The following is a 27,950-nucleotide window of genomic DNA, read 5'->3' on the forward strand; positions in this document are numbered from 1 at the left end:
GCATTTCTCTATGAACGTTTCTCCACTTCAAAACGCCAGAAGAAAATAGTCAACAAGGTGGGTGTTACAAAACCTGTAATCAGATCCTGAGCTTGTGGTCAGGCATACTACACAGGTGTGAGGTTATTAGTTTGAGAAGAAAGTCTGTGGGCATGTAAAATAACTGAGTCATAATGTAGATTTTTAGTAATTGTGTCCAGGAAATACTTCTTCATGAGAAAGAATCCATCATAATACTTTGGTACTTTCTTTATAGACATTTTATGGAAATACATTTTATGAAAAGTAGGTATGTAAAAATATTATTATATAAATTTTCATAGAACTGCAATATTAACTGTCTTTCAGATGACCTGTATCCAAAAATTTTAATAACATAAAAAAACCCATAATTTTATAATTACATAGTAACATTCCAAAGACTATAACCCACAAAATATAAAATATTAGAAAACTGCTTCTGTAGATTCCCTTCTAAAATTGAGGTTATTATCTAAGACAACAATCAGCTGTACATGGCTGGTTGGACATGGCTAAACATGTCTTAATGGCTAAACATACATTTTGATCTTATAGAAAAAAAATGCACATATCATGACAATATAATGTTATCCATATATTTCCTGAAGTTGCATTTCTATTAGAATTTCTTAGGAGTTGGTCCTTGAGCGAAGTTCAGTTTTAAGCAATGAAATGTTCTTGCTTTCTAATGTACTATACCCAAATATCTATCATATGCTAAAACAGAGCAAAGAAAAATTTATAATGTGGAGATCATAATTTGAACAAATACCTGTCTTGTTCTGATAAATACTGACTATCCACATCTCTGGATCTGTGATCAGCTGGACTTCGGGAGGCATCATGGTGTCTGGTTGGAGAACGTGATCTTCTTGTTGGATGAATTTCATCTAAACTCCTGAAATGATACAAAAATTCTTGAGTATCCAAGCGGATCATCTTCCCAAATCAGTCAGACAGATGAACAGGGAAGAACTGACCACAACTGGCAAACAACTGACATGCTTTGAAAAGCGTTGGCATCAAAACCAAAAACCTATTTGATCAATGGATTAAAAGTATTTATTCTGAGTGGTTTATCTATGCTGTATTTCTCCAATGTCCTATTGCACCTCTGGCATAATTTTCATCTGGATACTTAATTAGAACTTTAGAAGTACATTTCAGGCAAGATGATTATGACTTCTGTTTTATATACTATTACTTGTATTTTACTTTTCATGCATTTAAAGTGCTTCAAAGAGACAATCCTTAACTTCTGGAGAGTGCATTTCACCTCTTATTCTCTCTCCCACGTATCTCCACAGGTCTACTTCCTTCCCATACAACTTCTCCTGACAGGAAAGAAACCTGGCAAACACAATACTGTACAGTTATTCAAAAAATGTGGCTGGGACAGAAACTTCTGACACTCCCTCGGAAATTTCTTGCAATTAAAGAACAGAAGTTCTGTGAGTTGGGTAATGAGTTAAAAAAGCATTTTGCCTACAAATGATTCTGAAGAAAATAACCTGATTGACCAAACCATTATTTCATTTGTTAAGAGTCTTGTGGCAGTTTATACTGTATTATAATAAAAAAGTACTGTCAGGGACACAAAGCACATTTCAGAACCTACCGCTGCAATGGCACATTTGGTAAACGTGAACGCGGCCGTCCCTGATCATCGCCGCGGTGAGGAGAGACTGAACGCGAGCGGTGGTGAGTTGTTCTCGGCTGCTCTGGCACAGTTAGTGTCGTGGATTTACTTTCTCTTGCGCTAGACCTATAACCAACTGGCAAGAGCACACGCAAAAAAACAGTCACTATTCTTTCATAATGTAAAGGATCATGTGGAGATACCAAATTTCATCTAAATCAGCCACTGACCTATTAAATAAGATAATGGCATGCAATCAGTATTATTAGCTTTATCTCCAAAACTATGAGGCATACATACAGCATGTAACACATACATGCATAGGAACAGGTCACAGTTTAGCTCAAAGGTACCATGGGGATGCTGAATGAATATGACAGCTGATACCTCAGATATTAGCATGAGTTGGTATATTATTTTAATTTAAAGAATGAATGAGCTAGTGATTGTTCAGCAACACAAATCAAGCACTTGATTGACAGTGACCTATAAGTAATATACAACCAATGCTTATAAATTTGGTGTTTCTTTAAATGTTGTTTGAATTTTTCATCCAAAGGATAAATTATTTCAGTTGAATTTCAGATAGCTTTGTAATAAAATGAAAATGATGTGCCAATCTTAATTAATGAAGAATGGTAGATCTTCACTATTACAAATACTGAGAATTTTGCAAACCACAGATAATATTGCAATTTTCACATGAAAATAATGTATAGGTCAAGATCACTGTGGTAATAAATGCAGAAAAAATTAACCCTCTGCAAGAAACAATCATCAAATCTACCTCAGACATCTGAAACTAGTCCATAAATTTGTCAGTAACATAATTAACACAGTTAACATAATTTCAACTAAAAATAAATGCTAGAAGTCATTCTCCCAAGAAGCAAAAAAGGTTTACATTGTCTCTGATTTAGTTAACAGACAACAGTAAAACAGTTTAATTAAAATTTTTCACAAGGGTCCTTGGTTGCTATTATTGCACAGAAATAAAAAGTTCCGTGGCCAAAGGAAATATAATTATATTTACAACTACATGAAATGAAATTGAACCATTAAAACATTAAATGTAAGTGGGCAGCTTGAACGGTTGTTCACTTATTAACTTGATAACTCTCACATTGTTTTAAAAAATATGCCATGAAACATCATTATTAAAGGCAGACTAAAATCCCCCAACATTTTATTTGTGGTGATTTTGTATGACCTTGGAACTAAGCTTAGAGTATAAGGAAGGTCTTTAAACATTTCATAAAGGGCAGTTTGACAATATTGAGACCAAAGACCCTCAAACACTTTGTCACTCTAAGAACATCAGTAAAATGACCAAGTAAGATAGCTATAAATATTACAATTTATAATTTCATATACTTTCATTTATAAGCTACTATTCTGAGTTTCACATAGAAAAGTTTCTTTGCTGTTGTTCAGATCTATTATGTTAGTATGGAGGCTAGAAAGAGACCAACTAAATTTCCATGTTTCTTATTTCACAGTTCATTATAAAAAATGGGGGCTATGTTTAAAGATAACTAATCCCAAGGCCTGAATTAGTTAAGTATTTTAAATTACCATTTGGTATCATTTGATAACATTTGGTATCAATCATACAATAATTAAGGAAAATTCATATTGAATTGGGAGCATCATTACAAGATTCCAATGAATATTCAAGGTATATAAATAAAACTTTCAGGTTTGGTATAATTAATTATTATGCATTAACTTTTAGAGAATTTAGGCAGCTTGCTGTTAAAAGGGTATAATTAATTTTTTTCATGGGTTCATTGTATTTATATAGAAATTAACTTTTTTTTTCTATCCTAATATGCATTCATATTTCTGTGTCTTAACAAAGTAATTTGGTTTTCTTCATATTATGTTTATTTTTGACAACTTGTATTCTATGATAAAGGTGGGAGGGAACTGCTATTCCATGTTCATTTCAATGTTTCAGTTGGCTCAAAGCCAATAGTTGTTTTTTTTTTTTTTTTTCATTTACTGAATTAGAAGTAATGTTCTGAAAAGCTGAGGTTGCCAGGTGCCTGGCCTCAGAGGAAGGCATTCTGTATATGGCTGTTTTCATTCTTCTTAGCAGTCAAAAGTATTAATCATAAATACCAATAAGGTTATGAATACCATAAAGTTAACAAGTTTTGCTCAGAAGATATCAACTTTCTCTGGAGAAAGGTATTAAACACATCAAATCAGAGCACAGAACTCTTGTTCTGGAAAAGCAAAGTTATTAGAACAAACGTTGAAGGGTCAGCTATGCTAAACAGCTAAGCGAAGCTTTTGAATTTCTTCAGGAAACGAACAGCCAGGAATTTCACTGAATGTGTTAAAGGTGTGTATAACCGGTATCTATATTGAAAATTTCTCTTCGTATTGGATGCTAAGAAATGTAGAAGCAAATTTGTAATCATCCTCCAAAGTATATAGGACATAATAAACAATGTGCTTGTTTATTAACTTATCCCTTCATTTTATTTTAGCATCTTGCCCTTATTTTACCAATGCCTCATCTTTCCTCTTTATTTCAAGTGTATTGTATTTTACTGTGTGACTTGCCATGTTATATTTTTCTACACATATTTATCTTTGGAAGCTACCATATATTTTAGATTAATGAAGAGCATACCTGACAAAATTAATAAATTACTTATCTCCTCCATTATTAAGAGAGCTCTGCAACAAAATATTACTTATGGGTTATGTAATTTCATGGTTATATTCTATTAAAAGTTTGCCTCATGACATTTTAAATGCCAAATGAGCATTATTTTAAATGACAATTTAGATACTGCTTATTTATGTTTGCAAACACAACGGTCTGGTGTATTTCAGTATGGAATGCAGCTATAGTTAGAATTCACTGTTTTCTCTGCTTGTGTTCAAGTACTAATCCCATCTGCAGTGGCTCCCGTAACTCCTAGTTTGGCTGTCATTCACATGATCTCCAGGAAAAGAGGAGAAACTCACCATTTCAGTAAATATTTATTGAATTAGCCATTGGTTCATTCATTCACTATCATGCCTCCTCATAAAAAAAGAAAATTTTAGGTAAATGAAATGTGAGAACCACACACAGAATTCAATTCTATATAGATGAGCTGGTAACAACAACGTTAAGACTGATTAACAACCCAAATTCTTGTTAGAAAGGTTTGATGAGTTTCCTACAAGGAATCGTGTGATTCATATTTAAATATGCCAACAGATTTAATGCACGATCACTTTCCCCTTTCAATTTCATTTAAAAAATTTTATTAAATTTTGCGTGAAAGTTTCTTTGAAGAATGTGTCTATTATGATCCTTTTAGAAATTAAACAAAAAAATCTGAAATGTTATTCAGTATTATCTACTATTATTTAAAACTTTCACTTGATGATCTGATATCAAAGACTAATATCTAGTATGTACATATGCACAGCACCAGGTTTATTGTTTTTCTTATATTTGCTACTTTCATACAGTGATTAATGCTATAATTTTCTCTGAATTATAGGAAGCAAATTAAACTTAATTTTAGAGAACCTGTAATAGTTTTCTCCTATTTTAATGAAGTTATATGTATCTCTCCAAATTGTGAACTTAGTCGTGTGTGATCTATTGGTTTTATTAGAATCACTGCCCTCAAATGAAGAGTATTCTCATCTGAGAAATTACTGAAATTAAGGGACATGTGGCAACAGTGTCCTAATGAAAGGCCTTTAATAACTCATTTATAGGTCCTGAGATTTTATCTTTAATTTCTTATAATTTGATATTTCCTTATCTTTATTAGTAAATCAGGGGAACAGTATAAGATTAGTGCCAAGAAAGTTAAGTCTTTGCTAGTTTTACTCACTTTCTGGCAAGAGTCGGATGAGAAACAGATCTGAACTGTGCAAAGTCACAGAGGTTTTACTAACTTACACAATGAAAAAAGAGATGCTGACTTAAAATGAATATTGAGTCTTCCTAAAGCACTTCCTTACTTTAAAACACAGACATTCTAGGTAGAATCAGTGGTGACCACGTGACAAAAGCATTAAAAGTGAAGCCATACCACAGGTAACTTTAAGCCCTGCCATGCAGTTTAGTCCATGGAAGGCTCCATTATTTTCAGAAACAGGAAGGAAAATCAGAGCTACACAATATAAAACACGGGAGAATGGAATTTTTATTTAAGAAAGTCAACCATATCCTTTCAACATGAAATTCATGTTTTCACTTATGCTCAGAGCATCGAGAAGTAATGATGGCAGCCTAGCTGGTCACGCTCCTGAGGAAGAACTGACCAAAGGAAGTGGATGTTAGTGGAGAGTCACTCGGCCACTTTAAACTTTCTTAATAATTTGGAACACAAGTCACCATGGAATAATGTAACACCGACTTCTCTGTGCTGTAAAGCCGTGTTCAGTCCCCAAAGAAGTCTGGAAACAGACAGTGAAAGCACGCAGAGGCCCCAAGGGGCAGGCCTCGCTCTTCCCCACGCACCTGGAGGGACGACTCCAATGCCGTCGTCGACTTCGTAATCTGAGATGTCGCTGTCACTGATGCGCTGAGACCCTGCACGACAGGAAGGCAAACAGACACCTCTGGGTCTTGTGGTTTATGAAATGTAAAGGACACAGTCAGAATTTTTTAAAAAAAATAGCTAATTATATTATTACTAAACACTTCTTAACAAGAATAATACGAAGTTACCCCTGAGCTGATTCTTAAAGAAATGTATGCTCTCCAAGGACATCTTTTTCTCAGTATTTCCTCCTTATAATCACTTAAAACATATAAAAGGAAAGGAACTTTGCAGAGTAAGATTTTTATTTTTCAAATTATTCTTTAATTAAGGTGTTATACTAAAAACCTATAGAAAAAGGTACACAGTTTTCTACCAAATTAAATGCCCTCCTCTGTAGTTGAGAGGATAGGCTGAGTAGAAAGGGTCAAAGAGAACTTCGTGGCTGGAGCTCTATTGATCTCATACAACTGAAAGGGCATTAGTGCCCTCATAACATATTTATGTTTAGCTTCAAAATTAGCCATTATTCTGCATTAAACATTAATTTTAAGAAAATGATTGATCAGAGAGCACTAACATGAAATATTAAATTATATGAAGAGAACAATTTGGTTCCAGATAACCAAAATGAAGCTTCTACATTTCACTCGTTCCATTAGAGATATAGTCAAAACTCAAAATGTAATGGGTATGTACAGAAAAAAAAATACTAGTTTTCCTAAGTCTCCCTTTACAAGATGAAGAATTTGCCAGTATTTTAGTCTCTAATAAACATTTGAAAAATGGCTTGCATGTGCATCTCTAATCATATCATTACAACATAATTCATTCGGGCAACTAAAAAGACCTTTAACCTACTTTGCAGTTTTTTGCTAGAGCTTTCTGCACGGATGTGTCGCCTTGGCATGAAAGGTGATGGCTGAGGCAGAGGTAGTGAAGATTCATCGTGCGTCTGAAGTTTATACCAATGTGGTTCATCATCTAGAAGGGCCGTCTCCAGTTCTATGAGGATCTGGAAGGTCAGTTCTCACGTTAACATCAAGCACTTTCCCAAAGCTTAACAGAGAAGCAATCATAATACATATCACAGGAGCTTCAGTAGGCATCTGACTTGAATTTTTACGATATACATCACCTCTCCAAGAAATTCACTCTCTTCTTCTTGCACTCTTGGTTGATCCCATACAGTTATTTCTAACATTCGTTCTCTAAAATCTCTACGATGTACATGTGAATAGACAAAAGTTTGATTCCATTTCGGTTCTAGTACTTTCTTTACTGTTTTGGTCCTCCTTTTACTTTTATCACTGAAAAATAAGTACATTTAGTAAATGAAAAAGCAAAGAGAAGTATATGCTGCCATCTACTGTAGTTACATGGAATACTGCTATTGGGATGTTAATTTTTAATTCATAACTTCATAGAAAAGTCTAAAAAGAATAAAGCTTAATGCTATTTTAACTTTGCAATGTTAGCAGTAATTATGATTATAGGCACACACAAAAAGGTACACTCTAAGTTATTTATAGTTATGAAAGACTGATACATGTATAAACAAGGTAATGAAAAATTTTAAAATTAGCAGATTATTTTTTAAAAATACAAGGTTGAAGGACTTTTTTGCCAGGGATATATAGTCTATTCCCTCAGATAATTATCTGTTATATTTTAAAACTCTATCACAGGTATATTCATATGTCCAAACACATCGAAATATGTATAAATAGGTGCAATTTTTGGCATATCAATTTCACCTCAATAAAGCTTTAAAAAAATAAAAAAAACTCTATCCCAGGAGAGGAAATTATGCCTTTTCCATTAGTGAAGATTTCTGCATATTTTTTTCTAAAATTATTCGCTACCTTCTATCTGGAAGAAAATACATTTTCACGTAGGGATTCCTGGGACGCCCATCTACCCTAGGGGGTAGATCTGTTGCTTGCAGAACATTTACAATGAGCTGGTGTCCCACTTTATCATACCACAGCTTCACCTAAGAACAATGAAGAAAGGAAAGATTTGTAAAAATCATGAGGTATTATAATTTTACCCCAAAACCCTAAAATTATATTTGAAGAAAGAAAATTTAAATTGCAATACAACTGAATTATAGGTATTGTCTGAAAAGAATACCAATTTAAAAGCATCATCACTTTGAACTTGACTCTTCATGCACATTAAACATGACTTACAATCGGTAGACCTACAGTGTCATACTCTCTTATACCATACTATGAAAATACAATTATCAAAATTTTATAAAAACTAAGGAGAGAAGGGGTTAACAAAATACTTATCTTTGTTTTTAAATGCAAACACTAGTATTTGGTGATATAAGTGTCTTAATATTCTGGTGTACCACCTGTGTTGTATGGCACTATATGGACTTGAAATAAAATGGAGTTTGATGGTAGAACATAATACCAGCGATTTGGAAATGATCAGGAAACTCTTTTACTGTGGGCCTACTTCACACCACATACAAGCTGTTTTCTTTTCTCATTTAATTTCTATACTTAATTTATTACAGGTTAATTTTCATGAGAGGGGGAATGAACAAAGGAAGGTGTAAGACATAAACATACCTTCAAATTAAGTGGGGGCCAATCTATATCCTACTAAGATTTCATGATAGACTGAATAAGGAAAAATGGGAAAATGACACACTGAAATACTATCGTCAAACCCTTAAAAACCAGAACTTGACTAGTCAATACAGTATCTGCACTGGCAGTGGACAATGTGATATTTATTTACATTTATTTATTTTTTATTTAGAAGTTAGTTTAGGTTTTATGGTTAAGAACTATGAGCATACATTGTTTAATAGGTACATAAAGGAGCACATTGATGAGCCATTATAAGAAGATAAACTAATGTAGTATGAGATTGCTCCTTTGCAGTAAGGGGCAGGTTAAGCATTCTAACCTGAATCTGTATGAATCCATGTCTCTTGTTTCCAGTTAACACCACTGATGTGTTTTTTCATAAAACCAGAATGGATTTTTCTCTCTCTTAATATATATGTGGGGTATAGGAGAGAGTCATACACAATGAAAAAAAAAAAAAAAGATGGCAGAGTGGATACAATAAACATAAGGGATTATACAAAGGTATTTAATTTACTAAAAATAGAAGTTAAAAACAAGACCAAGCTTCCAGTTTTTTGTTTCAGTAAAACCAAGAGAAGAGCAGCAAAAACAGATTATAGGAATCCACCCATCACCAAGGGAGCAAAAGATCATTTACAGGATAGTTTGAAGCAGATCCTCTTTGAGTCACTGACACAGATGTCCTGTGTCCCACACTAATGCACAGGACGTGGAATTTCATGACAGTGAGCCATAGTCCGCTGTTCCCCAGATGTAAGGCAACAGTGAGTGAAACTGTAGCTTTCTCACTGTTAACAATGGAGAGTTTCACCAGAAGTCTTAAGAAGTTAGAGAGTATTTTAAATTTAAGCTTTTCAGGCTCCTGACTCTTAAGGTGGCTAAGTTAAATGGTACACGACTTTCTAAGTTCATTATGCCTAGCCACTTACTTAGAAACTTTTGTATAGCACACAAAATATAATGGATAATTTATATACTTATTATTTATCATTTAATGTTCAGAACACCTGGCACATTGTAAGCACTCAATAAATACATGAATACAGGAATAATCTAATAAATGCCAGACACACTGATGAAGTAGATTATGGTATGAAATGACTATGACTATATCATAGGCTTTAAAGAAAGCCACACTTGAAACCAATATAAGACTGTATGTTAACTATACTTCAATGAAAAAAAAAAAAGAAAAACAAAGCTAAATACATAGTTACTCTATGATCCAGCAGTTCCACTTCCAGGTGTGTAACTCAAGAGAAATGAAAACATGTGTCTACGCATGTACAAAAAAAAAAAAGAAGAAGAAAAGAAGAAAGCCATACATTTTTAAAGATGCAACAGTGAGAAAATACTAATGGTCTCCAAGATGTACAAGAAATACATACAGAAAGTTGTCCTGGTAAGACTTGGGGGGCATCTTTTAGAGCTCCAGGACTTGTTGGAGAAATAACAGAAATGGAAGGCCTTTCCATCTTCTGAGATTCAAAGGAACTTGAACCTAGAATGAGGAAAAAAACAATTTTTAGGAACATGTACGTTGGGAATAAATATTTTTAATAAATAAAATATTTTTAATAAAATGCTAACAGCTAACAAGTTTTATTTGTATAAAAACCAAACCCAATACCACAATAACCATAAACCTACTTCCAACTGGACAGTCATAAAGTTGTCATGTGTCTTCTTTGGTTAACTGCTTTTTTAGAGATACTAAAAAATAACACAATCAAATATGGTGTTTATTTGCTTCAATTTGTAAGTGCTGATTTTCTACATTCCTGGAGGGTATTGTGCAGTTTAGACTCATGCATGACCTCACATGTAGGTAAAGGCTTCATGCATTTGTGATAAGAGGTACCTGTTAGGTTAATCATCTTGGCTAAAGGCTCATCTATTATGGACTGTCCTTACTGAAATTAAAATGAATGCACATGTAATACAATTTCTAAGCCTAGAATTCATCACTGTTTTAACATAAGGTATATTGTCTATCTCAGTTTCGATCTTACTAATGAACCTCTCAAGTCTGAGGATGTGGTCTCCAGGGATTCACTACGAGCAACCTGTTTCACCTTCATGTTGAGGAGCTGGCTCTCCACTCAGCCACTCACTTTTCCAAAGTGAAAGTTCTCTCTTCCCAGCACTATTAAAGTGTACCCTGACAAATGAGCAGTTTAGAACGTCTATAGAATGTGACTACCCCAGCAAGTACAATCCTGAGCCCACGGCCCAGAGAAAAAGCTTTAGTGATAGATAAAGCACTATTTAAGGAACACTGCCTGATTGTAAGTCATCCACATGGTTTTTTTCTATACGTGCAAATTAAGTCTAAATCATAACATCATTCTGACCTCCAAAGACTTTCAACCATAAGAAACAGTGCTACAATGTTCTTTGTTACTGTGTCTCTTTTATCAAGTATCCTTAAGGAAAATTGTTTTCTAGAGTCTTAGTACAAGAACATTATTGCTTCTAATAATTTTTGTTTCTTAAATTATAGCAGTTTATTTTTAAGAAGTGCCAATGCTATAAAAGTAGGCAATTGCTTCCATTTGCCCCTTTGGCAATCAAAAAGTTCAAACCAGATATGGACTCATCTCTAGTCGGTATGCACACTGTGATGGTCTGCATTCAATATATGGACCTAACCTCTGGCTCCTTATTTGTCCTGCCTTATAATCACCATCACTTAGATCACTTTGTATTTTTTATTCCCATAAGCTGGGTAACATAATAAAACTTGGTGATCAAGCCCAAGTATTATTAACTTATTGCTGATCCATTGCAAACCAAGTATCTTCTCTCACTTGCAGTGTCTTTAATGTCCACGTAAATAATTCAGCCCTCTAGTTTCATTGTCCCTTGACACCCTATGTCCATTGAACTTTGCCCACTCACTTCATGAGCACACCCTACACTGTTACCTCATATTAAAACTATTTGTTAATATGCCTGTTTCCATCACTACACCACTCGTGAGACAGAATTACCCTTCAAACTGAATAACCCCACATCACGATAAATTTGTGTGTACCACAAACAGAACAACTATTAGCATATTAACTGAGCTTTGTGAGGGTCCCGACTATTACGATGTTGCATGGGTACTACCAGTAAAGTACTTTGTATAGACACACACACACACACACACACACACATACACACAATGCAGACAAAGAAAAATCTTACAGGAGAACTTCTTAGGGTTTCCAATGATTGCCATGGTTGCCAACTTGTAATATCACTGGAAATGAACTTTCAGTACAGTAATGCCAATTCATTTATACCAAATAACTAAGATAATGATAAATCTTTATTTTTCAGTTTCATTCAGTATATATTATCAAAACAAAGAGTTTTATACTCACTGGACTCCAGGGGAGGATGGGAGCTCTCAGGAATCCGTGGAATGTCACTAAAAGAAACAGGGTATGGTGAAAATCCCATTAGCTAAACTACTCTGCCTGAGGCAATCACGACCACATTTTATTTCAGTGGTGTGAAACATCTTTGGGTCTTAACAAGTGTGGAAATGGACAGAGTTACTATTAAGGCAATTACTAATGAGTATGAATGTCAAACACCACACACACACGGCAGTAAAATTAAGTTTTTATATATTTAATAGCAAACACTTCAACATGACAACATCAGACTAATATTGTGGTTAAAATCACCACAATATTTTTACTACCAAAACAGTAGGTTTTGGAAATAAAAAATGTTAAGGTAGTTATTTTACTTAAGCTCTACAAAATCATAATGACACATATTTTACAAATCAGTAATATGCTTTACAAACACATCTGAAAGAGTTTACTGAATGAAAGGGATGGAAACATTTCTTGGTAATAACATAATATGGTGAATATCATGGGCAAAGTTAGTAAAATGAAAAGGATGAATTGCTTTGGAAATTAAAAATGTTTCAAGCTTGCAACAAAAGAGCTAAAATATTTTATATATGTGAATATACAATTCATATACACATATATAACCCTATATAGAGATTCATATCTCTATAGTGAAGTTAGCTAAATATATATGGCCATTTGCTATATGATAAGAAAGTGACTTGTGCGAACACCCATTCCTGTCACACTCACAAATTACTCTGAATAAATATTTAATATAACCTCAACTTAATCCATTATTTACTGTGACCTTAAGAACCCTGGGCCAGCTTGGTTTGGGCATTATACTGCAGCCAACTACTTTACCTCTGGTTTTCCGAAGATATTTTAGTATCAATTTAAGGAGATTAACAATATGCAAGTATTAACATGACATATTAAAGCAGACTGGAGTTAAGTAGTATTGATAGAATTATTGAATATAACTGAAGGATTTCTAACCACTTACCTTGTGACCTAAACTTTGATTTTTCTTTGTACTTTTTGGGGAAAATAGAAACAGTATTTTGCTTACTCCTCATTTTCACTTTTTGTATAAAGTAATTCTCATAGCGAACTACAATTTATACATTTACAAATGACAATGTATCCTCCATTGTATATTTTGTAAGTATATTTAATATATAGTTTTGTATAACTAATAATTTTTGTAACATATTTATATGATAATGAAGAGACTAATCTGCAAATCCTAAAACACAAGAAACCAAATATTTATCTTCTGCTACCTTCTTCTAAATTCATCTGGGAAAATAAAAATAAACTTTCAAAAATCCAGAAACAACAATTTTTTAGACAGTACAACTTTAAAACTCAGTCTCTATGTCAGTTATTGAAATTAGAATTTGGAACTCTAAAACTGGGTACAAGCTTTGAATTTTGGGTGTCTGTGAAAGGATTGTAGAGAAGTTGTAAAAAAAATTTAAAGTGATGTGAATCAAATTCATATCAAATCAAAATTTATTAAATGTTAGTTGCTTCAGCAATATTTTTAGGCATAAATTTCCATTTGATGTTTACACAAGTTCTCTAAATAGTTCTACTCACAAGTTAAGGTAGAATAGTTCTAATAATGATTATAAGCTTAAAGGTCTAGAACACATTTGGTAGGTTGGCAAAAATGCCCACTGCTGCTTAGACTGACGTCTGGTGTCTCCTAGAGCACGTGGACCACTGTACATGCAGGTCACAGCTGGAATGATTCTTGGAGTCACTATGCCACTAAACTATGAGTATTTGCTTTCTGCTTTAAAATAATAACAGAACTGCATTAAACATTATTATAAAAAGAACTAGAATTATTATTCCAGGATTCTAACAATTTTTCTATTAACTGGAAAGTTGATGCCAAATTTTAATTTTTTTAATATAATTTTGTATTCTATATTTCCTTGAATGCCATAGTCCATGAGAGTTAAGGATTTGGCCATGCAGATTATTACTTTTTAAATTATTTTCATACAAAAGTAAAAATAATGAAAACATTATTCCAGTCTACTTTAATTGTCTGTTAAGTCTCCATGAATCAATGACATTTTAGCTGCTTACTTTCAAACCACTGTATATCTGAAAGTATTTGGCAATGTGCACAATGCTTGCTTTAAATTTAATTTTTATACTTTAGATTCATTTTCCAATTTACTTACCTCTTTTTCAGACTCATATTTACCTCAGAACTAAAACACATGTCATGTAAAGCTAGCATAAATTATATAGTGCTGTTTTTTTAAAAATCTGCATGGAAATGTACAGTACTTTTGCAAATGTCTTCAATGTTTACTCTTAATAGTCACCACTGGAGACTGGTTGTAGGCTTGGCTTTATTTTAGAATTTTATATATATACATGTTAATATTACTCTTTGGGATGTATGATAAGACATTTTGAGGATTAAGAGAATGATCTTTTCTTGTATGTTTTGATTTGGCATATATTCATGAGGACAACAAAAATTTAAGGTTAATAAATTTAACAAATTTTTAACAACAAAAATTTAAGGTTAACTTTCTCAACATAAAATGTCTTGAACTGATGGGTCTATAATACTTTGGAGAATAGGAAAAAGAAAAGGAATTATTTCCAAAAATATATTTCAAACATTAAGTCAACTGTAATAGGATAGTTCATAATGCCTTCCCAAAAATTGACTGGAAAAATAAATATTCTGGACTTTATGGGTTTGCCAGGAAACGCTAACCATGTGGGGAACTCTATACATGGATACAGAAAATATCCCACTGGTTGTAGATAATTAAATTATGCTGAAAATTGAAGCTTTAAAAATATAACAACTATTATGACCAACTAAGGTGTTAAAGTATTTCACTTTTGCTTGATGTTAATGAAAAATTGGAACTAGTCAAGGCAAAGATATAGAAAAAATATTCTATTCTTAGTAGAATAATAAAAAGTTCATGTAAACATGTGAAATCACTGCTATTTTAAACATCAGAAAAAGATGTTTTGTTAGTGACCCCCTTTAAGGAAATATTACACATTAAGTTAGAATTATTAAAAATAAATAGTTCTGCAACTAAAAGAAAATATTTTTACTTTATATTTTACTTCTAAAAATCCATATCAATACTTTTGATATTACGATTGTTAAATTGTGGAGCTTCTAAAATGTAGTGAAGAAAATTCAGTGTTCAAATTTTTTAAATTAAGAAATTTAAAAGTCTAAAATGTATGCCCATAATTGAAGGAAAACTCTGTGTTAGCATGTACTGTATGAATGTATAAACTTCTTTTTAAAACCCTAATACATGTAATTTACTAAACTTAAGAAGTAAGTTTTTTTAGCCTTACCCAATAGGCCTTGAAACAATAATTTCAACTTGAGGTTCTGATTTTGATTCTAAAATAATGTTGTAAACTTCTTCATTTGTAGCTCCCGGCAGGGGTTTACCATTCCATTCTAGAACTTCATCCCCTTGAATTTAAAAAAAAGGGTATTTTTTTACCTTATATATTCTGTTTATTTTTCTTATCTTTTCTCTTTTTTTAACAAAGAAATGCAAAACATATACAAATATTTTAATTGTCTTGGTTCTGCTCTTAAAAGCAAATTGATTGCCATATAATGTCAGCTAAAGGTTCTTTTAAACACTTTTTTTTCCTCCCTTTTTTCTTCTTGCCCCACAGAATATTACTGGTCACTGGAAATAGCACAATACAGAACTACCTTTATCTTTTTTAAATATACCAGAAATAATATAAAAATAATCTCATGCTATGGGATGGAATTAGCACAGCCTATTTGGAAATATTAAAAAATAATAATTAGCAGCATGCCCTCCAGTATAATAAATGTAGGCGGGTCTCTATGTGAAAAATTATTAAACTGCATAAACTCTGTTGGGGTTTTTTTTTTTTTTGGTAGAAATAGCAATTAACATTTATTAGCATGAATTTTCCGATTATAAATCATGCTTCATTGTCTTCAGCAGACTCACAACAGAATAAAAATGCATGAAAGGATTTGAACTCATACCCATAGGGTAACGCGGGTAGCTATGCAAAGTCACAAAGCAAGCAGATGTAAAACTGTTGCATGACAGTTAACCCACTTCCAGATGTTCGTAACACACACATTCTATACATAATATATAGTGAGCATAATGGAAAATTAGAAAGTATTTTTATAACAATAAAAAATATAGCACTCATTAACTTGTTAAATATCCTGATTAATCAAACAGAGCAGTATGATGCTAAAATAACATGAACTAACAACTTGTTATTTTAATTAGAGTTTTCAACATGCACCATTTGGGAAAAATTATTTTCATCAATAGTTAGAGCAATTTTAGGTCCCAAATGCTGCTCTGCCCAGTCTCCTTCAATTCTCAATGGCAAACTCGGGCCAAATCTCCCAGCCTCAACAATTCTTTGAGGTGTCTTAACTTTTTTATGTTTTTGCTCATTTTGTTGTTTTCAGTGTCTATAGTATTTTAGTAGGTAAGTAATTATGTGTTTAATTAATGGATTAATACTATAATCTATTTTAAAGCTAACTATAAACATCAAATCTTTTATTTTAGCTAGGTCTTTTTTTTTTTTTTAAGTAGAAAAACTTTGTTTTGTGAGGGCTATCTTTTCTCCCCAAGTGTTTGTTTACTCTAAAGTAAAAAGTAAATGTTTGAAAAGCACATGATTGCTGCTTTGGTTTGGCAAAAGAGTATGATTATTACTAATAGTTAAATGACTTCTAACAGTTTCAGTTAAGAAGTTACCTAAGCAAAACTGGTCAAATAAGCAATGAGTACACTTCACTATAAAAAAAGAAATACAATAATTATGAATTTTAAATATATTAGGAGTCTTTTAAATTCTTTTGACCAAGAAAAGAAATAAAGTTTACATCATATGAATGTATATGTGTGTGTGAAAAGGTATTTTCTGAAAAAATACTTATTATGGTATTTCCTATTCTATTATGTTCTACTTCATTTTTAAAAAATAATGTATGTGAACCATCAAATCAATTTTACTACCCAGTAATGAGTTTCAATCAACGTTTTGCAGAAGCACTACATTATGAAATTCTCCTTCTCAAAGTAACCTGGAAACATAACTTTTAATATCAAATTAACTTAATACATATGTTTATTGATTTACAAATCAATACCTCCTAAGCCAGAAGATGGTCTCTGTAATAATATTTATTTATATGCGGATAATCTCTTCAGGCAGAGATGTAGATTATGATGATACAAAGATGAAAAAGAGACTCTCCATCCTTAAATTTGGTGGGGGAGAAAATAGAAATGAATACCTTTAATAAAATGTTATATGCAGTGCTAGGAGTTCATGTGAGGAAAAGAAGTTGAGCTGGTAGCACCAGGGAGTAGTAATTAGTTATTGCTCCAGGTCAGGTATCAGGAAACATTTCAGAATTAAGGCAACATTAGATGAGTTTGGAAGGACGGAAAGGACTTCAACTGGCAGAGCACAGAGCAGAAAAGCAACCAGTTAGACCAGAGGCAGTGAGCAGGTCTTGCAGGTGGAAACGGCATGCCAGGGACTTACAGGTAGACTGTGGGGTTGGAGGTACAGTGAATGGTGATGGAAGTGGCTTCCATAATGGAACTGTCATAGAGGACCAAGTTACAGAGCTTTGATTTGAGCAGATATGTCTGGGAGACACTCAAGAACCTTAATGAGGAGAGTGTCATTATCAATTTTGTGTTTGAATGCTTAAATCAAGTGCAGTGTGGAGCATGAACTTAAGGGTAAGGTGAAGGAGAGAAAGCTAGAGAGAGATTAAAACAAGATTTCAAACGCTTAACAAAGGTCACGCTAATAAGAACACAGCTCTGTAGTTTTATAGGCCAATGGTGTTTACATACAAGTAGAAGGAAAATAGTTCTTAAGTCATAATGAAATCAAACAGAATAAAGATCTAATTGCTTAAAATACTATTTTCAAAACATCAATTGCTTACATCTCTTCCTGTGTGCTATGGGTTCTCAACTTGCACAGTCCTCAATTGCACAGTTTCGCCTACTCTTTTTCTTTATAATTGTCTGGCATAAGCAGACATTCTAACCAAAACACTCCTATTAAACATTGAACAATATATGTTGGTATGGTTCTAACTAACATAAAAAAGTAAATGATTTACTAAAAATTGATTTTAAAGCATGTTGCTGAATCAATACAGTACATTTAAATATATTAAGTGATTTTATTAAGTAGTATTAAGGTTACAGAGCAACACAATGTAAATTTCCAAATGCCAGGACACAACACATCTTCATGAGCACAATATGAATATACATTACATAATCAGGGTAAGACACGTGATTATATTTTATTAAAAATGCTTGCTATTGTTTTGAGATCACTGTTTTTTGAGATCACTGAAAAACTTACTACTAATTACTATACTTCAAAATATAAACTAAGGAGTTAAACAGTAATATTATTTTTTTCATAAGGCTTGTTTTGAATTTTTGTGGCAACATTAGGAAGTCTACAAAATTAGTAAATCCTTCTGCATTTTGCATCTATTTATTTTTACATAAATACAAAAGATTCCTATTCTTTTCTCCAAACTGCTCCTGATGTATAGTCATCTATTACTGCAATCAGTAAGGATTGAATAAAAAGCTTTATTCATGCATTAAAATTATTTACTTAATTGATTTATATGTAACTTACCCAAAACTGAAAAGCACCAACTCATGCATAGAGTATATATTGTTTAAATGTTAGAAAAGAGACTTTACCTGCTCTCAAGTGTCCCACCACATCCGCAAGGCTGCCCTTCTTTACTTTGGTAATAAAGGCACCCAGGCGTCCTAAGTCAGTCATTTTTCCTCCAACGACCTGGGTAATTACAGATATGTTAAGTTCCCAAGACTTACATTGAAACGTTAAGTTTATTAGTTTGAGGAATGAATCCTATAGTTTTTTTATGATGTATTTAGAATTGAGTATAATTACATTCATGAAGTGAACTACATTTCTGATGAAAGGAGCTGGCCGTATAGTTTTGAAAATAAAACAGCACCTCATTATATTTGAGATGTCCTAAGGACATTTATGCCCTGGTCGTCTATATTGACCTAGCAATATAAGGGCACCACCATTAATGATACCCTTAGGGGACAAGTGCCAGATTCCCCTACTTACCAAAAAAAAGAAGTGTTTGATACTGGTTACATTACAGCCCACTTTATCCTCTCAGCTTATGTCTACCATTTGAATTAGATTTCTGTATGCAGAGAATGTCCCATTGTCACATCTGGTCTTGCCCTCTTTTGTATACTTTTAGTAGAATGTAGGTCTGAGACATAAAGACTAGGGATTCCAACCAAGAACAGGCCACTTTGTGAAGCGACTTACCATGTTACAAAGAGTAACTAGCCTAAGTTTACCTGTGCTACTGACCATCTGAATGACCTCCTGCTCTGAAAAATATATGTGTTGCCATCTTAACTCTCAAAGTCTGAGTTATACTACTGAATATTTAACACTTTTGTTTGGCTTTTCCTGTCACTAAAACTGAATTCATCTGAAAGTTTCTAAGTTTTATTTCTCTCAATGCTGGGGCTAAATTGTATGACTGAAGGTGGGAGGTACATTCGCAAAGGCTGAGGTCGATCCATAATTCTTTGGGACATGCCCATTAATATAGGTGATCATAATTTTTATTTAGCAAGAAAAATGAATGCTAATAATCAGTAATATGATATTGTCAAGTACATTAACAGTAAAACAGTTTTAGTTAAAAAATATATTTAGATTAATAGTCAATAGCTCTGAAGAGGTCAAACTATCACACCACTAGAATACAATCTCTTGGTAAATAAAACTTTTAAAGCCAAATCTTTGAGTGTTTCTCTAAGCTTCTGAAGAAAATAGAACGATTTGATTTAAGGCACATAAACATGTACATACATAATAAGAAATGTGTGTGTGTAAACATACATGTATATAGTCCTACAATAAAATACAACCTTTTGTAATTTATTAGTTTTTCATTCTATCTGCTAGAAGTTAATTAATATTTTTGAAATACACATTACCATAAATTCTACTGCACTTAGGAAACTATCACTTTAATGACTCTTTTTGTTGCTTGTCAAGATACAATTAATTTATGCAGTCCACAGTACCTAACTTTACTACCACCCATTAATATCTTTTTAATGTAGAAATCATCCTTGAACTTTACATTCAAAGAAAAATTCTGTAGTTTTCCTACATATGCTTGCAGTTTCCTAGTACATATTTATTCCATATTAATAAAATGATTTAAAAATGTTAACCCAGATAAAAATGCCAAATCTACCATATGGTATCAATATATTAACAGGACACATTCACTGGGAAGACTTTATTTTGGAGAGGAAAGGAAGATATTTAAACATCACTGTCAGACACTTTGTTGAAAGCAGTCCTTGCTGTAATTCACCCTGAAGCAACGATTGAAGCCGGAATACTCACTTTCAGACCCAGCAACGTGCCGGACTCTTTGGGCATGCTGGTTCTCTTGTTAAGAATAACACGTCCAATTAACCGGTCCCCCTCTTTAGATGGTTGCCACGTTACAGGGTGCTATTAAAACATAATTAAAGTTTAAAAAGATTTGTTTTCTTTTCTACAGACATAAAAGTATGAGTTGTAGCACAATGAGATTTTCTCAGTTAAAAGACACTCTAGGGGACATGTTTATTCTGGTGGGCTCTATCCTTGGCTTAGAAAAGCTTCCATTTACAGCTCTGTATTATTTGCATTAGGTAATTATTATACTAAAAAGTTCTAAAAGTAGTCAGCAACTAAGGACATCTCTAAAAAATGGTTCTGAGATGAAATTAATTGAAATTTCAAGATATATCCGCTTATATAAAGAAAACCTATTCTATATTTTGCATTGGTAATGTTGGTATCATTAACCAAATAATACCTTGTTTCTGTATAGCCACTTAATAATTGCTTTTTACTTAATTTAAAATTTGTTATAATTGTTTAGTGATAACTTTTTTTCTTCAAAACAGTACTTTCTTCAATGAAGTCATCTGCTTTCCTTGAATATATACTGGAGCAGTGTATGATTACTACCTATCACATACCAAACAAAAGACAGTGAATAGCACACATTACGCTGGACTCCAAACTCTTACATCCCCGACAGCTTACCGAACTAATAGGTGATGTTTCCCGGCTGTGCCACGTGGCAGGGTCCAACCAGTAATAATCCAAGTCACCTGCACAACAAGAACAAAACGAGTGTGATGCTCTGAAATGGAGAGCCTATCACTTTAAGTACAACTTCTTCAATTTATAAGGTAAAGGGTTATGACTATTGTACTCTTGAGTATGTACACCCTACAGAATAATTCACACTTGCATTGCAAAGCCTCTGGCCTGAATCCTTGAAACCAATGTGTGCTCATACTATGGGAGAACTGCCTTTTGCTCTTACAAATCAGTCTAGAAACATACATAAAACATCCCCACTCCACCTCTCCTCAGAAGACATCCGTACCGAGGCACAGCCTGCCATCTAGTGATGCTGGCTGAAACTTTATTCATTGAGCTGAGATGGAACATTTAGTGTTTCTCTTTCTACTTCCGGATGATGTTACAGCTCTTAAAATTGTTCTCTGGTCTCTATCCTCTTCCCTCATTAGCTGAACAATAGGACATACATTTTTAGGACATAATAGAGAGTAAATTGAATATCAAGAATAACTTTGAGCAATGGAGTGCAAACAACTGACAGTATTCAGTTTTACTAATGCCATAAAAAAGACTCAAAGTCATAACTTTATAAACATGAATTTATGAACCACTGATTTAGATTTTTGGCTTAAAATTACAATTCTACAAAAAGGAGCTGAGAAAAAAGACAAGAAGTACTGGGAGAGCAGTGCCTTTCCATATCCTCCCAGGAAGGAAGGCCAGAGCAGGTAACCCATGTGAGAATAAGTGACCTTTTATTTACGTTTAAGATCAGATTAAATCAATGAAAATTCTCCTTGTGGACCTTGAAAGAAAAAAAATTAAGAGAGGGAGTAAAACATGTCAACTGACAGTGAGCCATCTAGCTGACTGTCTAGCCAAGATGTTTGGCTGGTATCTGTGAAGGTCACGAGTCAAGAATTTAAGGTAAATGACAGGCATGGCAGATAGAGGCGTGATAGAAAATTTAAAAAACATTTAAAATCTGTGGACATAATACATCCATTCCCTTCAATTCCTTAGTAGATGCTTCCCTTTCTCTTTTAGGTAATATCTTAGAAAGGGTGAAGGAGAATGTTATACATGCTACAATAAATACTAAAATGTTCTTCAAGTATGTCATGTAGGTAACAGTAGTATATTCTATGAAAGGGTGGATATTAGAAACCACACTGGTAGAAACTATATTCTGTTAAAATTTACTTCACAGAGTTCAGATTCCTCTCAAAATCACATACTATAAAATGTTGACAGAGTTTGTTGCCAACAATTATACATCTCTAATCTTCTCCTGGACCACTTCAGTTAACGGAATATAAGGTAAGTTTTTTTTTCTCTACTTTTACTATTTGTAAAACTTTGTGTATTTATTTTTAAAATTGCTTTGTCTTTCATACTATGACACCTTTCTCTTGAAAGAAAAACTATTCATAATAATAATAAAGTTGAAATGACTACTAAGCAGTAGCTACAAATATCTTGCAAAAGATTATTACAATTCATCAAGTTTTCTCCCTAAAATTTCATATACCTAGAAGCAAGGCTTGGTGACTTCTTAAGTGAGGTTAAAGAAAGGCAAAATCCATCTTATTTTAAAGACTTGAAGAAAACAAAGTCTGCTGCATCCTTCAGTGGCTTGGCTTAGACCTTACAAGCTCTCTGCTTTGGACCCCTCTCTGGCTCACAGCCGTCTCTCACATGGCACCTCAACCCTGTTTCACTCACTTTGTCCTAAGGACACCTAGATTCATGTATCTGTGAATGCTTGCTCTGCAAAAAGTGCTTCTTATATGCAAAGAACCAAAAGCTGATGTCTCTGGCACATTTCAGTGATGTACTGAGCACACTTTATTATGAAAGCACTGCTTTCCTGCAGCAGTATTCTATCACTTATAAGCTTTGTAGGATAATGATCTTGAACGGAGAGTGTAATTTAATTGGTTCAAGATGAGATATATTCATGGTTCCAAAGGGTAGCCAACACTAACTCTCACATTATCCTGACACTGGTAATATGGCTGCTACAGATTTTATAGCTGAAAAAAAATTTTCCCCCAATTTTGGTCACAGATATGGTATTGTAGATACCTGCCAAAAACTGCTAATAAATGTTAATTTAAAATGCATTCAATATTTTAACATACAGTAATATTTGTATATATTTTAGTACACAATTATGCTTCCTTCACATTCTAAGCAGTTTCTAATAGTTTTCTTATCACTATTTTGTCATTACCCACTAAATATAACATTACTGCTTAAGGACTTACAAAAAATAAATTCTAAAATCTGAATATGTAGTTTTAACTATATTTCTTCTTTACATGTAATTACTAAATTTTAATGATACTGACTTTTCAAGTACTCTAATTTGTCTTTATAACAGTCACGTTTCTGTTATTAATGGAATAAACAACACAATAAAACTTCCTCCTAAAATGTTCACAATCTAGTATTTCATTAATATAAAACATTTCCTGTGATTATTTTTTCAATAGGTGATTAAAGGTATTGATTGTCAATTGGAATAGCTTCAAAATGATAAATTCATGGTATTTGCTTATGGAACTAATACAAAAAGCATTTTGAGTCTAGTGTGCACTGTAACTATAATGGAACAAATTTACTATTGTCATTAATTTAGATTCAGGAAATAGATCAGATTCTTCAGTCTACTGAAATAGCTCAAGTTTATAAATAGCCAAGTTCAATGAAGTGCTGTAATTTTGAGTATTATTTTTTGTGAAGACTTTGAAAACAGACTTTTATTCCATCCCTTGTGAAAAGGAGGTTAAAGTTAATAAATAAGCACACAACTTTCACTGCACAAATAGAAGTCAGCTAAATGAAATGTGGGCCTTCTGTAGGGAGTCGGCTTTTCCTAAACCCAAGTCTTTAGCTTAGGGTGTGTAACAATGCATGAACACATCTGTAATTTGAAATATTTTATATTATGATGTCTAATGTCAGAGCATAATTCCAACAAGACCAATCAAGGTCAATCGAACAAAAAATACTTTCTAAATCATACAGATGCATGACTAAGTGTTTCTGAGTATACTAAAACCACAAGGAGAAAACCTAACTCTAATTTCACATATTAAATACCTATTTAACAATTTTACATGACAGTTAACACTTGACCAAGTAGAATGTGTATCTAATGTGCAGACAGTAAAGGAAAGGTTATCTACAACAAAGCCCTACTAGAAAATTTGGACTTCTCCATCTCTAGAAGACACAGCATGTTTTTAACATCATTATAATGAATGGTGATAAAAGATGGGACTCAAATCAATTCCAAGATTGACTCACAGTCAACTCTGCACAATTCTAAATACATATCCATACTGTACTACATTTCATGTCAAAATAATTATTTTTCTGATATACCACACATCATTGCCATTCAAAAAAATTATAAAATTCCTAGAACAAAAGTCAGAAAAATCATCCTTCCTGTACATTTCCTATTACCTCTTAAGACTTTTTTCTTTTCTTTTTTGTTTATCCTCCACAGAAGGATGTGTCTTGGGACCAAAGAAAATTAAATAAATCCTAATTCACTTTATTATAGCACAACACATAGACAAATTAAAATACTAGGCAAATACATGTTTACTGAATGTTTCTATGCGCTGCATTCACAAAACCAGCTCAGTTTCAGGAATGGGTTTTTAGTCTGAGACAATGTAGTGTATTTTTTTATACTGAGTTCCATGATTAGCACACGAGTTAATAAATATCGCTTTGGTTATAATGTGATGAAAACATTTATACATTTGTGATATTTTACAAGGATATCCTTCTCATAGACAGGAATTAAAATCTAAAGTCTAAGAACTAAGATAAAATCTTAACTTCTGATTAATATAATAAAAAGACCATTTTGAAATAGTTTTATCATATTTTAGAAGTTTATTTCATATAGTTCCATGCCTAAAAAAGGCAAGTGTGTCTGTAGCCACCCCTAAATTATGTATAATAGTAGGGCTGACTTTTGAATAAATTAGCCATAATTCACTGTATAACAAGGCCCTAGAAAGCCTAATTTCATCTAAATTAAATTAGCAGTCAGGGAAGCAAATAATATTTAATAGGATTTAGTTATCTAGGCATTAAAATGGGGAGATCTACTTGTTAAATCTTATACTCTTGGAGTATTAAAGCCTATAAATAAATACTATATGAATGAATGCAAAATCTGCAAATTGCCAACCATGACTGAGTTACTGTCAGTCTAAGTTGCTAGAATACTGTGAAAATATTGATACTCAAAAACTTTTTTGGTGATTTAACTCAAAATCCACACCAAGGTTTACTCCACAATCAGACAGCAAACACTGTAATGAAGGGACAGATCTGTGTTCCCTGAAGGCAGGCCTGAGCCCCTGGTCTTCTGCAAGAACCTCTTCAGTAACTCTGAGCAACTTGACTGCTAATTTCTGGTTTGGCCCAGGACACATACACATATAAGGTGTCACTCCCTGGAAGAATAACATTCTCTCTGGTCCATAGGGATTCATCAGAGTGGCTGTTCTCTAAATGCATGTTCGAAATTTCACTTTCACAATGTTCACCCTTTGTTCATAAGGCGCTCTGCTTCCATCCCTGAACAAGCGCCACCCCTCTCTCTTTCTCTCTCTCTTTGGTATGTAAATCTGATGTTTCAAGTAAATACCATCAGCTATTATTTATCAAGCAAATGAGGTGTCAACTATGTTTGTATTTGGAAATGATTTACTCAGTACAACCGCCAGAAGTGAGTGACCTGAGACGATTAAATATTTGCTTGAGGGCCTGTGGTATTTTTCACACTGTTAGTGCCCAGGAAAGGAGGCTCAGTAGCTGATCCAGGAAAGGAGAATATCGTTGACATATTCAGTAGGCTATATGTATTGCTTGGTGAATTAGAGAAATAATTTTCTGGAATGCCAACCCTACCACTGTACAGTTCTACAAAGCAGTTATATGCAACTCAGAATCAAGATTTTGGCTCAGAGCTCAGCCATTCAGATAACTGCTTGACTTTGGAGATAACTCCTATAGCATCCCATTGTTCTGTGGAGGGTAGGATGAAATAATGTATGTGAAATTGCTTTATAAATTATAAAGCACCACAGAAATACAAGTTGTTATTAGAGCAGAAAAACACATACTAGAAAGTATTTCAATAATAATACTGATAAACATTTCTGTCAATTGTAATGTCATGCAAAAACTAAGATAGTCTTTCTCTGCCCCACAGTTTACTTATTTGAAACCTTGATTAATCAGAAAACCTCACTGTATTTCAACTTCTCTAGTCATAGTATTACACATTATCTGCAACTTATAACTATGTTGTTTCTTTTAAAACATAAAAAGAGCATGATACTCTGAGTTGGGAACTTGTGACTCCTCCTAACTCTGCCATATTAGGTACATTATCTTGATAACATCCCTTCATCTCTATACTTGTCCTCTGTAAAATGGGGATAATGTCACTTTCTCACCAAAGTTTCATGAGGATTAAGTGAGATATCTCAGCTTTGTGAATGGTAAAGGACTTTAGAAATTTATTTTATTGAATAATTACACAATTTTGATTAGGAATATGAAGTTATGATGTTAGAGATCAGATCAAAAAGCTGTCATAATTAAAATATACATAATATCTGCAATCTTTGCAAAATCTGCTTTGAAATATGCTTAGAAAAATGTTAGTCATTTTGTTTATAAAAAATATTAATTAGCTTTGTATCAAACAGATGTCGTAGTTTTGAGAATGAATGAATGTTTCTTTAATTCCATTGTTAAAGGATGAGAAAATGTCCATCACACATAGAAACAGTAACACAAATTTTCCTGTTAATTTCCAGAAAGCCAATGGAAACTATGGATTAAGAAAATGGTTATAGCCAGGTGATCCACACATTAAGATGTATACAGATTAACTCCTAACCAAAAATATTTGGACTGTGAAATGATTGATTTGGCTAAGTTGCATAGTATTTATTCTTAATCTAAAAATAAGAATTCTGTAATTTCTTCTTAATATGACCACATTTTTATATGTAGGAGAATAAAATATACATGCTGTATAAGCAAAATATTTGTGACTGAAGTTTTCCATATCATGAAAAAAGTAAGGTATTAATTACACCCTTTACTTTTTTTCTTATGACTCAAGATACCCCTGAAACTATTTCCTTGAAACCAGCTTATATTATAACCTTAAAAATTATTTGGTATGGATATTAGTATGGAATATATTTTAATATTTATATTCTAATAGGTTTAAGCTTTGTAAGTTCTTAAGATTCCTTTTATTTTTAGTTTATATTACTAACAATGTTATCTAAATAGCAACAAGATTGATGGTCTTAAGGAAACACCTGTAAGTTTAAATATGTAATAGGGTCACCCTGGATGGGGTTTTGAAAAAGCACTGAAAGTTTTGTGAATTTACTTTAAATAGGTTAAAACGCATTGAGAAATAAAAAGCTATTTGAGATGGCCAACATTAGTCATCAGTTTAGTTTTTCCTAGTTTTAAAAGGGGCACAAACTGAGAT

At 32.9% G+C, this 27,950-nt stretch overlaps 1 protein-coding gene across 17 annotated transcripts in view; it reads right to left on the reverse strand.

Moving 5' to 3' along the window:
- The window catches only part of RIMS1 (regulating synaptic membrane exocytosis 1), a 426,962-nt gene that overhangs the window by 115,362 nt on the left and 283,650 nt on the right, over nt 1-27,950 (reverse strand). For 15 of the 17 annotated variants that reach the window (XM_057494214.1, XM_057494234.1, XM_057494233.1 and 12 more), the window contains 12 exons: nt 21,350-21,417; nt 20,657-20,767; nt 18,934-19,033; nt 15,509-15,632; nt 12,155-12,201; nt 10,172-10,284; nt 8,034-8,164; nt 7,307-7,478; nt 7,030-7,183; nt 6,147-6,218; nt 1,640-1,796; nt 794-919 (listed from right to left, as the gene is read on the reverse strand). In XM_057494214.1, the coding sequence (XP_057350197.1) occupies nt 794-919; nt 1,640-1,796; nt 6,147-6,218; nt 7,030-7,183; nt 7,307-7,478; nt 8,034-8,164; nt 10,172-10,284; nt 12,155-12,201; nt 15,509-15,632; nt 18,934-19,033; nt 20,657-20,767; nt 21,350-21,417 (1,375 nt within the window). Of the gene's footprint in view, nt 1-793; nt 920-1,639; nt 1,797-6,146; nt 6,219-7,029; nt 7,184-7,306; nt 7,479-8,033; nt 8,165-10,171; nt 10,285-12,154; nt 12,202-15,508; nt 15,633-18,933; nt 19,034-20,656; nt 20,768-21,349; nt 21,418-27,950 lie in introns of those variants that run through there. The other 2 variants (XM_057494229.1, XM_057494228.1) reach the window with 2 other exon arrangements.

Source organism: Manis pentadactyla, chromosome 16, assembly GCF_030020395.1.
Source record: "Manis pentadactyla isolate mManPen7 chromosome 16, mManPen7.hap1, whole genome shotgun sequence".
NCBI lineage: Eukaryota > Metazoa > Chordata > Mammalia > Pholidota > Manidae > Manis > Manis pentadactyla.